This window comes from Myotis yumanensis, unplaced genomic scaffold (genome assembly GCF_028538775.1).
Source record: "Myotis yumanensis isolate MYYU_CA2020_CCGP unplaced genomic scaffold, mMyoYum1.0.hap1 SCAF_16, whole genome shotgun sequence".
Taxonomy (NCBI): Eukaryota; Metazoa; Chordata; class Mammalia; order Chiroptera; family Vespertilionidae; genus Myotis; species Myotis yumanensis.
Genome location: NW_027223767.1, coordinates 36,554,461 through 36,570,427, shown reverse-complemented (window position 1 = coordinate 36,570,427; position 15,967 = coordinate 36,554,461). Strand labels below are relative to the sequence as shown.

The 15,967-nt window shown below is 39.6% G+C and overlaps 1 protein-coding gene across 4 annotated transcripts in view; it reads right to left on the bottom strand.

Moving 5' to 3' along the window:
• The window catches only part of CEP112 (centrosomal protein 112), a 296,853-nt gene that overhangs the window by 71,447 nt on the left and 209,439 nt on the right, over window positions 1-15,967 (bottom strand). For all 4 annotated transcript variants that reach the window (XM_070394174.1, XM_070394176.1, XM_070394175.1 and 1 more), the window contains one exon: window positions 4,827-4,889. In XM_070394174.1, coding sequence (XP_070250275.1) covers window positions 4,827-4,889 — 63 coding nt within the window. The remainder of the gene's footprint in view (window positions 1-4,826; window positions 4,890-15,967) is intronic.

Genomic DNA, 15,967 nt, shown 5'->3' with positions numbered 1-15,967 from the left:
GACAATTGTGAAAGAGATGATAACAGCAGTACAGTCATATTTTTAAATGCAAACTTGACCCTTCTGCTGTGAGTTGGGGAATTCGTTTACTGAGAAGGAAGATGTTTTCATCTGTTTCTTGAATTTTGATGAAATGTTTCCATTCTGGCATCAGTTCCATTAATTCTCATTGCACTTCTATGAAACAGGGAAGGTTAAATTTTTACAGTAAATGTCAAAAACTGAGGCACAGAGTAATGAACTCACTCACAGTCACAGAGCCAGAGGAGCTGGAGATAACACAGAGCCAGATTTCCTTGGCTCAACATGAAACTTGGGATTGGTATTTTATAAGAACATGGGGCCAAATAGCAAAAATAACTTACTCTCTCAATGACTATTGCAGTGTTTCAAGTTGAGTAAACTACAGCTTTGCTGAAGTGGAGAGTTTAATTCTGTAATGTGTTCATTGTGTGTTCGGGGTGTGTGTGTGTGTGTGTGTGTGTGTGTGTGTGTGTGTGTGTGTATTAGTTCTGTGCAATTTTATCGTGTGTATAGATTCATATATCTATCATCATAATCACGCAATGCATTTTTAAAGTACAGAGTAATTTCATTTCTTTAAAAAAAGTAAGATTCAGATTAGCTTTATAATGGAAGATAAAAATATTTTGGGGTTCTTCAAATGACAAGGGTGTGAAAGAGGGATCTCTCATCTTCAGAAGATTTATGACAAGAACACATCAGAAAGAAGGACATGCAGGTTTTAGAAGGAACCACTAGCAAAGCATGCTTGCCTTTGTGTGGGAAATTAAACCCTACATTCTTTGAGGGAATAATGAGATTATTTTTGGGAAAATGAGATTACCTTTGGAAAGTTCATTTAAAAACTTATGAAGATGATATAGGGAGAGTTTCAAAACATTTCAGGTTGGACAGATAAACAGATAAATTGGTTGACAGACTGATAGATAAGATGGCTACAGAGACGTGACTAAAATATAGATAATTTTTAAAAACTGATTTGAGATTTTAAGATAGAAAATAATCATACTAACTAGATTAATAAGCTTTAGGTAAGGAACAAAATTCACCTGGTTGCAGACACAGAGTATAAGGGAATAGGCTATTTTCATCTTAGCTCAGTGCACATAACTGGCACCCAATAAATACTTAAGTAGTAGAATTATAATCTGAGTAAGTAAAAAAATAATTACTTGAAATAGTATATTGAGATAAGCTAGCCTTTCATAGAAAAATTTCTTAGAAAAATGAAAACTAATCTATACAATCCTAATCAAACCCCACCAGTTTGGGTTGAGTCGTAATTAAAAACCATAGAACAAAATGCCGTCATTCAGCTAAATGTGTACCTGCATTTGCTTCTGAGAAGGAAGTGAATTAGAGTGTTAAAAATTAACATTTTGGAAACAAAAGGAGGGCTCTCTGAGGCTGATACTGTAAGCAACCTATTCCATGAAAGCTATCACAGTTAATAATGATTATTAAGCAATTAATACTTTGAATTAATGTTAGTGGTCTTATTAGGTCTTAAAAATAACAGGATTCTAAATAGAGGTTAATATTTTATCTTTAACTCACTTAACTGTTTTTCAGGTCATAGAGGAGTTGGAGATTTTTATAAAGCTCTTCTGTAAAATACAATAGACAAGACAAGGCATCCTCGGGGAGGTTCAGCGAGCACGGAAGATCCTCCTAAACTAAGTGGGAGAGGGGCTCCTTCACACCTTTTGCATTCTGGGCCGTCACCCTGGAGAGTGACAGGAAGGCTGGGTGTGGGACACATGGTACAGGCCCGGGTACTGATCTGCAGGGAATGTGGGAGCAAGTGTGGGCAGCCGGGAAGCCGGGCCCTGGCAGCGAGTGGGTGTTGGCATCCAGCTTCAGTTTTCTCACCACCACTTAGACCCCTGCAGATGGCAACATCTTTCTTTGACCAAGTAAGTCAGTTGAGTGGGAACCAGCATAAGAATTGAAAAGGGAGGCTAATATGTAATATTAAGATAAAAAGAATAAATACATGACTCTGATAGAATGATCCTGGAAGTGTGCCCAGCGATGAAAGGAACACCATCCTGGTGGGCGTTGAGAATCCCAAAGGGGCACAGTCCTGGATACGCCAAGGGTTTGGTGTACATGGTCTAGTAGGTCCTAAACGCTTGATAAAATCTTAAAGATTAAGTAACTTCCTTTAAGGGAGGAAAATGTTTAAAATATTTTCCAATGTAACTGATGAGTTCCTGGTTACCAATTCATTACTAAGGCATTCATCTTATTACTTTTTTTTTTTGAGAGATTGTTAAAAATTTAATAAAGTTAAGCAACTTTGTTCCTGCACTCTCCTCAGCTTAGACATTGAATTAGAGAATCCAGTAAACAAACTGGAAAACAGAAAAAAGTCAATCCATGGTCCTGTTTTACAATGTTTATTTTTAAATCATCTGTTTCTCTGAACTGACTGATCAGCAATGTTTCTCATATTTAGCGGTGGGCTAACAAATACTGGCAATGTGAGGCTGTCATCCCATCTGTTATGAAGAGGATGGACTCTCTCTTATTATGTTACTAGACCTTTTTGAAGGTTTTTTCTGACTTGGCGTTGCACTGGCCTTTCATTTATGAAATGATGGTCATAGGACATGGCAGTTGTTACTAGTTGGTTTTTCCTCTTCTTCTTCCTCCTCCTTCTTCATGTCTTTCATTGGGAAAATATTCAGCAACCCTTTACCTCTCCAAATTCTGGAAGTAGATTTTTATCAATGTGCAAACACCCCAAATAAACTAATTTTTTGCCCTTTCCATACCTTTTCCCTTCTTTGCTCCCTCTTTTCCTTTCTCATTGCAAGTTTCATACTATCATTGCAAGAGCTAAAAGTGATTAAATGCTTTGCTAGCTATAGGCTCTGCACTAAGCACTTTTGTGGTATTGTGTTACTTAATCCTCCAAGTAAGCATTACTCCCCCATTATACAAATGAGCAAACTGAATTCCAGAGAGGGCAGGTAACTCGCTCAAGGTCACGTAAGTGGTAGGGCTGGAATTCCAATTCAGGTCTGCCGCCCTGGGAAGCCGAGGTGATCTTCCACACTCACTTCCATTTAATTTGCTTTAATACCATCTAATCGGCCTTCTTCACACATTCCTCTAGATAAACTTCAACACCCCTGGTTACACTCCCATCATGGAAGCATTTTGTCAGCTATCTTCTATCTCACTTTCGGTCTGCCTCCCCCATTTAACATAAAGCACAAGCAGCAGGATGTGATGCATGCCAGCTGGGCGGTTTCCATTATTTCAGTTTAAACTTTAACTTTCAGAGTAATAAGATTTCTTTTGATTATAAGATTTTTTTCTCAGTGGATTATAAAGGATATTCCCCATGTTTTTTCCTCAAGGAAGGTCTGGAATAAGGGCAGTCAAGACAATCATCATTTATTTTTTTTCAATCCTCACCCAAGGATATTTTTTCCATTGATTTTTAGAGAGAGTGGGAGGGGAGAGATAGGGAGAGAGAAACATTGATGTGAGAGAGACACATCGATAGGTCGCCTCCCGCACTCGTCCTGATGGGGGCCCATGGATTGAGCCTGCAGACAAAGGTACAAGCCTTTGATGGGAATCAAACCCGCAACCCTTCAGTCCGCAGACGGACGCTCTAACCACTGAACCAAATTGGCTAGTGCAACCATCATCTTTTTAAATAAGTACATATGAGCCTTCACTTGAAGATTTTTGATTTCCTAATGGGATGTAAATTATGACATATGCACATTTTTGAAATAATTGCAGAATTCAAGAAATTTCATGATCACCACCACCACCAAAATTGTGTGATACAAAAAATGTGAGGGAGCGGGTCAGGCTGGGGCAGTCAGATCCGGGTTGGATCCTGGCTCAGTCATTTGCTAATTATGTGACCTCACTTTCCTGAGCCTTAGTTTCCTCAAGTGGAAACTAATAATAATTCCTAGTCTCAGTGTTATTATGAATGAAGACAGAATGAGTCAATACGGTTAGTGCCCCATAAAATTCTTGATATTAGTATCATTTTGTTGTCGTGTTGCTGTTACTACCAATTGTGTGGTGACTCATAAAATGGTACATACATTTCAGTTTACTACCACGTTTCACTGTATACATTAAGAAAAGTTGAGTTACAAAGTCATTAGTTACAATGCCACAAAACTAAAATGAAAGTTAGTATTTATTTAGTTAGAATTATTCATACAACTAAGGAATGCTTGGGATTCCCTGGGTGCTGCTCTAGAATAGCCTTGTAACAACTCATGCAGAGAGCACTGTAAGCATCATGTCAAGTCGAGAAGGCATCAACTATTGGCCTTTTCAGACTAAAACTACAAAAGTAACAACACACAGCAAGCTATGAGTGGAGGGCCTTCTTCTTTTTCCCAAAGGAGCCAACAGTTGAGCTGGTAATTTAATGCAGACACTTGCCATTTTGAATTCTGTTGTTAAGCTGTCTTTACTGCAGCAAAATGGAATATTGCAAAAAAGCACAGATGGTATCAAACTGCTTACATCACAGATGTAGGCGTGTGCCTCCCGCCCTCATGAAATATGCTTCGGCCTGGGCTTGCTCAAGTGCACGGGCTGGTTCTACCACATGTGAGTGTGTGTTCACATGGTTCAATTTAAAAAGTTTTTTTAATAAAAAATATTAAAAGCATATATTACTTATCCATGTACCCATCAAAAACATGATGCTAATCTGTGAGGAACTGGAGAGAACGAAGTTTAATCCTAACATACAAAGGCTTTTATGCATATGTTCTTCTCGTTTTGCTTTTCTCTTACAACGTTCTTACCTGCAAAGATTTGGCAAGCTTCTGGGTGTACTCCTTCTCAATCTGCTTCAGTCTGCTGTTGGCCTGAAAGACACACGGACGTGAACACACACACAGTGACCTGTGAGCTTGGTATCTTGCACATGCCTATCACCAGCAGCTGGGCCGGCTGCCAGCTGCACCGCCCTCTGGAGCAGCCAGAAAACCACAGGGCTTGTCTTTGATCCGGCGCCAACTATTCATCACTTAAAACGCAAAGAGCAAAAGAAAAAAAAAAGATTTCTCCTGCCAATGATTAGACAAACACAGACTTCTGTGGAGAGACAGAGAAAGGGAGAAGGAGAGACAGAAATAGACACAGAGCAAGTGTGAAGGCTCAGAAGGTAAAGTGGGGAAGGGGAGAAGGAACAAAGGAGAAGGAGCAGGAAGAGGAAGGGGGAGGGAGTGGAGCTGGAGGAAATGTAACACTCTTTCCCTTCGTTTAAAGGGAAAAAAATAGACGTTCCCAGACAGGCAGATAGGAGGCTTCTAGATCACTGAGCTGACTTGAGCCCCCACTCTGCCTAACACACAAGAACGATTTTTTGAAGTGACACATGTATCTAATCAAACCATGTCCACTTCCCGGAAGCGGGGTGTTGCCAGAATAAGCCCGCGGACAGTGCGATTGTGTCCTTTGCCACGCGAGGTCTGACTTTTTTGCATGTGACCTGCTTTCCACTCTGTGGGCACCTTTGGGACCCCCCCTTTATCTTGAGTGTTTGGAAACGTCACAGTGACATGCCCTAGACTGGGCCTTCCCCTCCCTGTGCAGGCACGGAGTAGGCCCTTCCAACCTGCGCTGGGCCCTTCGTCTAAGGAGGTTCTGGCCACTATTCTCATAACTGGCTATGCTGTATGATAAAAAGAAATGAATCAAGGGTGACTTCAAGAGAGTTGTCCCAAGTAACTAGAAGAATGGGGTGTCATCATTACCTTACATCAAAACCTTGGTGGGACAGGTTTTTTGAGGAAGATCCAGATAAGTTTTGGACACATGAAGCTTGGAGATGCCTATTGGACGTGTAGCGTTGAAGTGAACATGTGGACATTCCAGTCTGGAGTTCAGGGGAGAGGTCTAGGCTAAGAGTATACATCAGCATATACATGGTGTATAGGACTCTGCTACCGGATGACATGTTAAGGCATCAAGGGTCTATAAAAACGGAAGTACAAGTATTCTGAGCCCTGGGCCTGCCAATGTCAAGAAAGCAAATAATGGCCAGAGAGATGAGAGGCCAGGACAGGATGGAATCCTGAAGCCACATAAAGAAAGTGTTTCAAGGCGTATTCCACTGTGTCCGATGCTACAGAGAGCTCGTGCACAGGGAGGGCTGGGAAATGACCACATGGCTTTTTTGAGCATGTGGGGGACATTGGTGATTTGGATAGAAGCAATTTTGTGTAGTGGCAAGGAGGAACGCTAGATTAGAGGGAGCCCAAGAGAGAGGGGAGGAATTGGAGCAGATACAGACACTTTGTTCAGGGTTTTGTTACAAAGGGAAGGAGGGAAATGGGCTGGAAGCTGCAGGGGAAGTGGGCAAAGGCGGGGCTGACTTGTTTGTATTTTTTTTTGTGAGATGAGAGAACTAACAGCATACAAGCTGACAGGGAAGATCTGCAGGAGAGAGGGGAAAATAGCTGATGCCAGGGACTCACTGGAGACATGTCCTTGAGGAAAGGAAAGGTCGTGGGATGGAGAGTGCAGGGGAGGAGAGGGCCTTTGCTGGGAAGTACAGGTACCACCCCTGCAGCAGTGGTGGGAACTCCTGATTAATTCCAGCTTCTCCATGAAGCAGAAGGAACGGTTCATCAGGTTAGCAGGAGGAGGGCAGAAGAGACTGTTGGGACACTCGAGGTGTGAGGCGAGAACATGAATAGTCACCTGGGAAAGTGGGGAGGGACTGCAGAATGAGTCCATGGACCCGGGAAGCATTCTGGGCCACTTGAAATGACCAATGCTGAATTTAAAGTGAGACCAGATGGTGGTATATAAAAAGCCTAGACCAGTGGTTCTCAACCTTCCTAATGCCGTGACCCTTTAACACAGTTCCTCATGTTGTGGTGACCCCCAATTTCATTGTTACAAATTGAACATAATTAAAGCATAGTGATAAATCACAAAAACAATATGTAATTATATATGTGTTTTCCGATGGTCTTAGGCGACCCTTGTGAAAGGGTCGTTGGACCCCCAAAGGGGTCGCGACCCACAGGTTGAGAACCGCTGGCCTAGACCTAGTAACAGCGAAATAGAGCAGAATCAATACTCTACAGCATAATGAGAACTTGTGTAATTTCTTGAATAATTGAAGAAATAAAATTTATTTATCAAGCTTCAAGGCTTTTACTATGTATGTGAACCTAAGTCACAGCTGCCTGAATTTCTGAACTTTTCAATTACATCTAAAAAGCTCTGGTTGAGCATGGTTGAAAAATTATAGCTAATTAATCATGCAAACTGTCCCCCCGACATTTTTGAATAATTTTACTCTCAGCATGGTATTGACTTACATTTAATGTCACACATAAATTAAGTTAGGGTTAGCTATTTGAATTCAAGTCTTATTTTCATAGCTATCATTACTATAGAAAAATACCGTTTTCCAATAGTCATCTACAACATGGTCTGAATAGGTATAGAATAACAGATGAGAAAAAAAATAATTTTGAAGTGAGCAGAATTGTTTTGTTGTTGCTGTTGTTTCAACCTCACTGCTCCCGAGTGTGCTTGGCTACCCCTTCACCCTTCACAAGCACTCGGTTCCCCTCTGCTTCTCTAGGGCATCTTCCTTGTCAAAGAGCCCAGTGTGTTGGTCCACTTTCTCTATGCAACTCCCACCAAAATCTCAGGTTTAAAACCCTATTGCAAAAGAACCAATCAACCAACCAATTTTCACAAAGGTGTCAATGGCTGTTAATCATCTTTTAAAAATTTTTTATCTTTATTGTTGAAAGTATTTTAGATATCCACTCTCCCTCCCCCCAAATCATCTTAATATAGCACCCTTTTCTGCAGGGCACTTCACATTATGTCATAATTCAAAAAAGTCTTTCATTCCTTTATTTCCCATGTCCCATCACTAAAGGTGAAAATTCATGCATCCATGATTTCCAGGAAGGTGATTTGAAGGGAAGAAAATTAGGAGACTCCTCTTTTTAAGGCAAGTTCAGATCTCATAAAGATACATTTCTTTAAAATATAATAGTATAAGTTTTGGAATAAACAGGATTAAATAAAAGGATGCTTCCCAAATTCTTTAAACAGTACAAAGCTCAGATTACTATGCAGTATTTTCTACTAAAAGTTGTATAGGTACCCATTTGAAGCTTCTTCAAAGACTGAAAGAGTTATGGTGCCAGATATTACTACATAACTGTGTATTATCCTATGGTGCATAAATATTCAGATAATTCATAATGAATACTTAGATTTAATTTATTTTAATTTTTAAAATTTAGAATTTTTACACAACTTTCCAACTTGAAAACCTCTACATATTACATCAAAATAAAGGCAGAAATTTGTGAAGCATAAATAAAATTCATGATTTCCACTGGGACCATGGTGGGGTAGCTGGGACCATACTTCATCTGCTACAGTAAACAGCTAGAAAACTGGACAGAATATGGAGAAAACTATTAGGGTGCTGGGAACAAGAAGCACAGGACTGTGACTGTGAAGGGAAGGGAAACAAAGGGGGTAAACCCGACAACCATCCCTTTCTTCCTGGAGGCACATGGGCCTGGACACTGGAGGGAGTCGAGCACAGCACAGCAGTATTGTGAATCGAGGAAACAGAGATTAGAGTCTGGGAAGGCTGAGCAGCTGGAGTTTGCCGGGGCAGACCACTAGATGGGAGGAGGGTGCATGCAGAAGTCCTGATAGCTACATGGGTTCACCTGAGTCTACTACTGATACTTAGCTGTGCATGTGTAAGGTTAAGTTCTATAAGACCAAGTACAAAGTGACTGGTGAGCTTTAAGACAGACAATTCCCAAAGCTCACACAGAGCTCAGAAATTTTCGATCTCTGATCGGTCAGAATGGAGAGTCCTTACAGAACATCCAGGAAGGTCACAGTTATGGGTTAAACTAGACTTGGAGTAAAATCAACTTTAAATTTGCTCTAACAAAGTTTGAAACAAGCCTCAAATGGCTCAAACTGATTATCTACAAGTAACTTAACAGCTTCTTAAAAAAAGTCCAATATGTTTTTAAAAGAAGTAAAGATAATGCAGCATTCAACTTAACTTTTATAATATCCGGCATCCAATAAAAGATAACCAGACATGAGAAAAAGAAGGACTATGTGAGTTATAAGCAGGAGAGAAATCAGTCAATAGAGTTAAACCTAGAAATGACAGATAGTAAAATTAGTAGACAAAGACTTAAATAGCTATTACCACACCCAGCCCTACCAGGTAGTTCAGTTAGTTGAGTGTCATCCTGATATGCGAAGGTTACACATTTGATCCCCAGTCAGGGCACATACAAGAATCAACCAATGAATGCATCAATAAGTGGAACAACAAATTGATGTCTCTGTCTCTTTCTCTCAAAATCAATTAATAAAAAAACACCCAAATATTTAAATAAAAACATGAACATAATAAGGAGAGGAACAGAGGATATTTTTAAAAAACTAGAACATAATAATATATCCTCTGAAAGGAAATTTTCACTTGATGGGTTGAACAACAAATTCAACCCTATAGAAGAAAAGATTAGTGAATATGAAGAAAAGGCATTTTAAATATCCAAAGTATTGCCAGAGAGACAAAAATCCTTAATGAATATAATAAATAATCTTAGTAATCTGCAAGATTATATCACATCATCTAACATATGTGTAATTGCAAACCAAAAGAAGAAAGGCTTGGAAAAATATGTGAAAAATATGTGAAGATACAATGGCCAAGATTTTTTTTCAGTATGAAGAAAACTATAAACCTACAAGCAAAGAAGATCAACAGAGGAAAAGATAAACGCAAAGAAAACCACATCAAGATAATTCATACTCAAATTGCAAGAACAGAAATAAAGATAAAGTCTTAAAAACAGCCAGTAAAAAATACTTTAAAAAGATAAGACTGTCTGAGGATTTTTCATTGGAAACTGTGCTAGCCAGGAGATAATGAATCTTTAAAATGCTGAAAGAAAAAAATCTGTCAATCTAGAACTGCATATTTAGTGAAAATATCCTTCAAAACTGAAGATGAAATACAGGTATCTTCAAACAAATATCCAAGAGAATGTTTCACTAGCAGGCAGGCACTACCTAGAAAGTTAAAGGAAGTCATTCAGGCAGATGGCAAATGATCAAATGGAAGCCTGGACCGACTCAAAGGAATAAAGAGCACTGGATAATACACGTGTAATTAGCTTCTTCTCATTTTAACAATTTTTGAAAGACAATGTGCTGTTTAGAGCAAAAATAATAAAAGTATATTTTGGGATTCATAATATATGTAGAATAGGATAGGAACAGGGAAATAGAGGTATTCTGTTATTAAAGTACTAGAAGCCCAGTGCACAAATTCATGCACCAGTGGGGTCTCTCAGCCTGGCCTGCGGGATCAGGCTAAAAACAGCTCTCTGACATCCCCTGAGGGGTCCCAGATTGCAAGAGGGTGCAGGCCAGGCTGAGGGACTCCACCACGATTGGGGCCGGGGAAGGATGCAGGAGGTTGGCCAGCCAGGGAGGGACCACAGGAGGGCTCCAGGGTGTGTCCAGCCCATCTCGTTCAGTCCCGATCGGTCGGACCCCAGCAGCAAGCTAACCTACTGGTCAAAATGTCTGCTCCCTGGTGGTCAGTGCACATCATAGTGAGCTGTTGAGAGGCCTTAGCATAACATTAGCATATTATGCTTTGATTGGTTGAATGGATGACCAGACACTTAGCATATTAGGCTTTTATTATATAGGATACCTGACATTTTATGTAATCTGCTATAATAGTATGTGAAGGCAAACTGAAATAAAGATGCATAGCATAAAAAAATAATAAAGTGATATGCCTAATGAGCCAATAAAAAATAAAATAGAATATTAAGAAGTACTCAATAAATCCAATAAAAGATATGAAAAAAGGAAAAAAGGAATAAAGAAAATATGGGACAAATAGAAAACAAATAGCAAAATAGTATATTAAAACCAACAATAATTGCATTAAATATAAATGGCTTTATTTAACCTTTTTAAAAAAAATTTATTGTCTAAAGATTTATATATGTCTCTCTTTTTCCCATTTGATGCCCCCCCCCCCCCCCCCCCCCCGCCCAGCCATTCCCACCCTGGGCAAGCCCCGACTGCCCAAGTGTCTGCGTCCATCGGTTATGTTAATATGCATGCATACAAGTCCTTTGGTTGCTCTCTAACTCCCCCCCCCCCCCAGATCGATCTATTCTTGTTCATCAAATTATGTTGATCATTATATCCCACATATGGTGAGATCATGTGATATTTATCTTTCTCCGACTGGCTTATTTCGCTTAGCATAATGCTCTCCAGTTCCATCCATGCTGTTGCAAATGGTAAAAGTTCCTTCTTTTTTATAGCGGCATAGTATTCCATTGTGTAGCTGTACCACAGTTTTCTAATCCACTCACCTGCTGATGGGCACTTACATTGTTTCCAAATCTTAGCTATTGTAAATTGTGCTGCTATGAACATAGGGGTGCATATATCCTTTCTGTTTGGTATTTCTGGTTTCTTGGGATATAGTTGTAGAAGTGAGATTACTGGGTCAGATGGGAGTTCCACTTTTAACTTTTTGAGGAAACTCCATACTGTCTTCCACAGTGGCTGCACCAGTCTGAATTCCCACTAGCAGTGCAGGAGGGTTCCTTTTTTTCCACATCCTCACCAGCACTTGTCGTTTGTTGTTGATGGCCATTGTGACAGATGTGACATGGTATCTCGTTGTTTTGCTTTGCATCTCTTTTATGATTAGTGACTTTGAGCATGTTTTCATGTCTCTCGGCCTTGTGTATGTCCCCTTTCAAAAAGTGTCTATTTAGGTCCTTTGCCCATTTTTTGATTGGACTGTTTATCTTCCTTTTGTTAAGTTGTATGAGTTCTCTGTAAATTTTGGAGATTAAACCCTTATTTGAAATATCACTGGCAAATATGTTCTCCCATGCAGTGGGTTTTCTTGTTGTTTTGTTGGTTTCTTTTGCTGTGCAGAAGCTTTTTATTTTGATGTAGTCCCATTTACTTATTTTCTCCTCAGTTTCCATTGCCCTAGGAGCTGTGTCTGTAAAGATACTGCTAAGACATATGTCTGATATTTTGCTGCCTATGGAGTCTTGTAAGATTTTTATGGTTTCCCATCTTACATTTAAGTCCTTTAGCCATTTTGAGTTTGATTTTGAGTATGGTGTAAGTTGGTGACCTAGTTTCATTTTTTTTTCACATATCTGACCAAATTTCCCAACACCATTTATTGAAGAGACTGTCTTGAATCCATTGTATGCTCTTGCCTCCTTTGTCAAATATTAATTGAGCATAATGGCTTGGGTCAATTTCTGGGTTCTCTATTCTGTTCCATTGGTCTATATGTCTGTTCTTGTGCCAGTACCAGGCAGTTTGAGAACCGTGGCTTGGTATTATAGCTTGATATCTGGTATTGTGATTCCCTCCAACTTTGTTCTTCTTTCTCAGGGTTGTGGTGGCTATTTGGGGTCTTTTTATTCCAGATGAATTTTTGGAGAGTTTGTTCTAGATCTTTGAAGTATGCTGTTGGTATTTTAATGGGGATTTCACTGAATCTGTAGATTGCTTTGGGTAGATGGACATTTTAATGATGCTGATTCTACCAATCCGTGAACACAGTATGTTCTTCCATTTGTTTATGTCTTCCTCTATCTCTTTTTTCACCATCTTGTAGTTTTCCAAGTACAGGTCTTTTACCTCCTTAGTTAAGTTTATTCCTAGGTATCTTAATTTTTTTGGTGCAATGGTAAATGAGATTTTGTTTGTTTGTTTCTCTTTCTGTGAGTTCATTATCCTATCTAATAAAGAGGGAATATGCTAATTGAACCTCACACTGTTGCAAAGATGGCAGTGCCCACAGCCAACAAGGAGGGAATATGCTAATTGACTGCCCCACCCTCAAAGATGGTGGCGTTCATAGCCACATGATGGCGGTGCCCAGTCCCCTCAGCCCCGCTGGGGTGGCAGGCGCGTGGCAAGGCCGGGCCCGCCCCCAGGCGGGCCCGGCCTTGCTGCCCACCTGCCTCCGGAGTCCCCCAGTCTGCTCAGGCCCCCAGCCACCCAGGGTCAGCTCAAGGAGCAGGCAAGTCTCAGATGGCGGCCAGGGTCAGCCTGAGGCACAGACAAGCCTCGGATGGTGGCTGCCCAGCTGCCCAGCTGCCCAGGGCTGCCCAAGGCTCAGGTAACCAGGGCCGGCTGAGGCTTGTGCTGCCGGCAGTGGCAGCGGCAAAGATGTGATGGGGGCATCGCCTTTCTGTGATCACTGGGTCGCCTCCCACCCCTGAGGGCTCCTGGACTGTGAAACGGGGCAGGCCGGGCTGATGGACCCCCCTCCAGTGCATGAGTTTTCATGCACTGGGCCTCTAGTTGGTGTATAAAAAGGCCATAAATTTCTGGGTGTTAATTTTGTATCCTGCTACATTGATGAATTCATTTATTAGGTCTAGTAGTTTTTTGATGGAGTCTTTGGGGTTTTCTATGTATAGTATCATTTCATCTGCAAATAAGGACAGTTTTACTTCTTCTTTTCCAGTTTGGATGCCTTTTATTTCTTCTTCTTGTCTGATCGCTATGGCTAGCACTTCCAGTACTATATCAAACAGGAGTGGTGAAAGTGGGCATCCCTGTCTTGTTCCCATTCTCAGGGGAAATGACTTTGGTTTTTGCCCATTGAGCATGACGTTGGCTGTAGGTTTGTCATATAAGGCTTTTATTATGTTGAGGTATGATCCCTCTATTCCCACTTTACTGAGAGTAAATATAAATGATTTTAAAATACTATCTCAATGACAAAGATTGTTAGCCTGGACTTAACAGAAGGTATAATCACTTAGTATTTTCAAGATAAACACATTAAGTGTTAAACAAAATTAAATTAAAATGATGAATAAAGATGTACCATGCAAACACCAATTATAAGAAAAGTGAAGTAGCTATGCTAATATCAAAGTAGATTTAAGAACAAAGAAGTTTAGCAGGAAAACAGTGATATTTCATAATGAATTTTAATTAATTAAAAATGATAGAACAATCCTAATGTATATGTACCTAATTTCAAGAGCTTCAAAATACATCAGGCATAGAGTGTAAGGAGAAATAGGCAAATCCACATTTTATAATAGAGGAGATCTCAACCTTTCTCTTTAGGAATTGATAGGAAAACTACATAGAAAATTACTGAGACTACAAATGATCTGAAAAATGCTGTCAATCAACCTGACCATTAATCAAGAAAGACCATATTCTGGGCCATAGGATAAATTTCAATAAATTTTAAAAGAATTGAAATCATAGAGAGTATGAGAAACCACAATAAAATTAAATTAGAAATTCATAGTAGACATGTATCTGATAATCCCAAAATGGTTGGAAAAAATATCCACTTAATTTCCATAGGTCAAAGAAGAAATCAAATAAATGTAACAGTAGAAATCAATGAAATAGAAAAACAATAGGGAAAAAAATCAGTGAAACCAAAAGCTGGCTTTTTTTTTTTTTTTTTTGAGAACAGATCAATAAAGTTGATAAACCTCCAATAAAAAAATAGAGAAGATATAAATTACTTATCAGGAATAAGAGAGATCCTGCAGACATTAATAGGGCAATAAGAAAATATTATGAACAACATATTGCCAATGCATAAATCTCTTACAAGATAAAAATGATTAAAAGTAACTACAAAAGAAATGGAAATATCAAAGGGTCCCATACTCTACTCTACTCTACTCTTCTCTTTTCTTTCTCTCTCTCTCTTTCTCTTTCTCTCTCTCTCCTTTTTTTCAGTCTCAAGTGGTTTCACTCGTGAATTCTATCAAATATCTAAGGAAGAAATATCAGCTTCACATAAAGTCTTCCAGAAAATACATCATGATAACTGGTTAAAGTAGCAATGTTCCTCCACCAACACATGGATTCTACCTCTCACCACCATCAAAAACCTCACACCATTAATTCTCCCCAGTCTCCCTTCCTCTCACATCACCAATACTTTCTTCTACACCGACTCCTTTCTATGTAATTACAAAAAGGTTAGTTTTACACACACACACACACACACACACACACACACACTCCACACAGCCCTCCCTGTGATCCTGATACATTCCTGTGATAATTTCACAAACATTTGAGTGCCTCCTGTGTGCTGGGCACTGTATGTTTACAGAGGTAAAAATTAAATGCAGTTGGGGAGGAGACAGATAAGTGAATAAATAAAATACAGCATAAGTGTCACGAAAGAGCTATGCACAGGGTATTATTAGGGAAGCACTATGAGATACCTCACATCTGAGACTTCTGCAAGGAGATGAATATTAAGGGATAATGATGATGATGATAATGATGATGATGACCGTGATGATAGCAACAAAACAATTAATATTTATTTTGTTCTTACTGACACCTATTCTTTAAGTGCTTTACATATATTAACTGATCCAACTCTCTTAAAAACTCTGTAAGACAGGCACAATCATCCTCATTTATAAAGAGTGAAACTAAGATACAGGAAAGTTAAAAATCTTTGCTCAAGGTTATCAGCTAAAAATGAATAGGAATCAACTAATAGGAAGAAAATCCCAGGTGAAAGGAATAACATGTACAAAATCGGGAAAGAGATGGTATATTTGAGGCTCATGCTTTCTTTCCCTCCTTCACAGCCACATTTCTTTCTTTTTTAAAAATTAAATATATTTTTATTGATTTCAGAGAGGAAGGGAGAAGGATACGAAAGATAGAAATATCAATAATGAGAGAGAATCATTGATCAGATGCCTCCTGCACCCCCCTACAAGGGATTAAACCCACAGCAGGTGCATGTGCCCTGACTGGGAATTGGACCATGACCTCTTGGTTCAAAGGTCGATGCTCAACTGCTGAGACACTCCAGCCAGGCCACAGCCACATT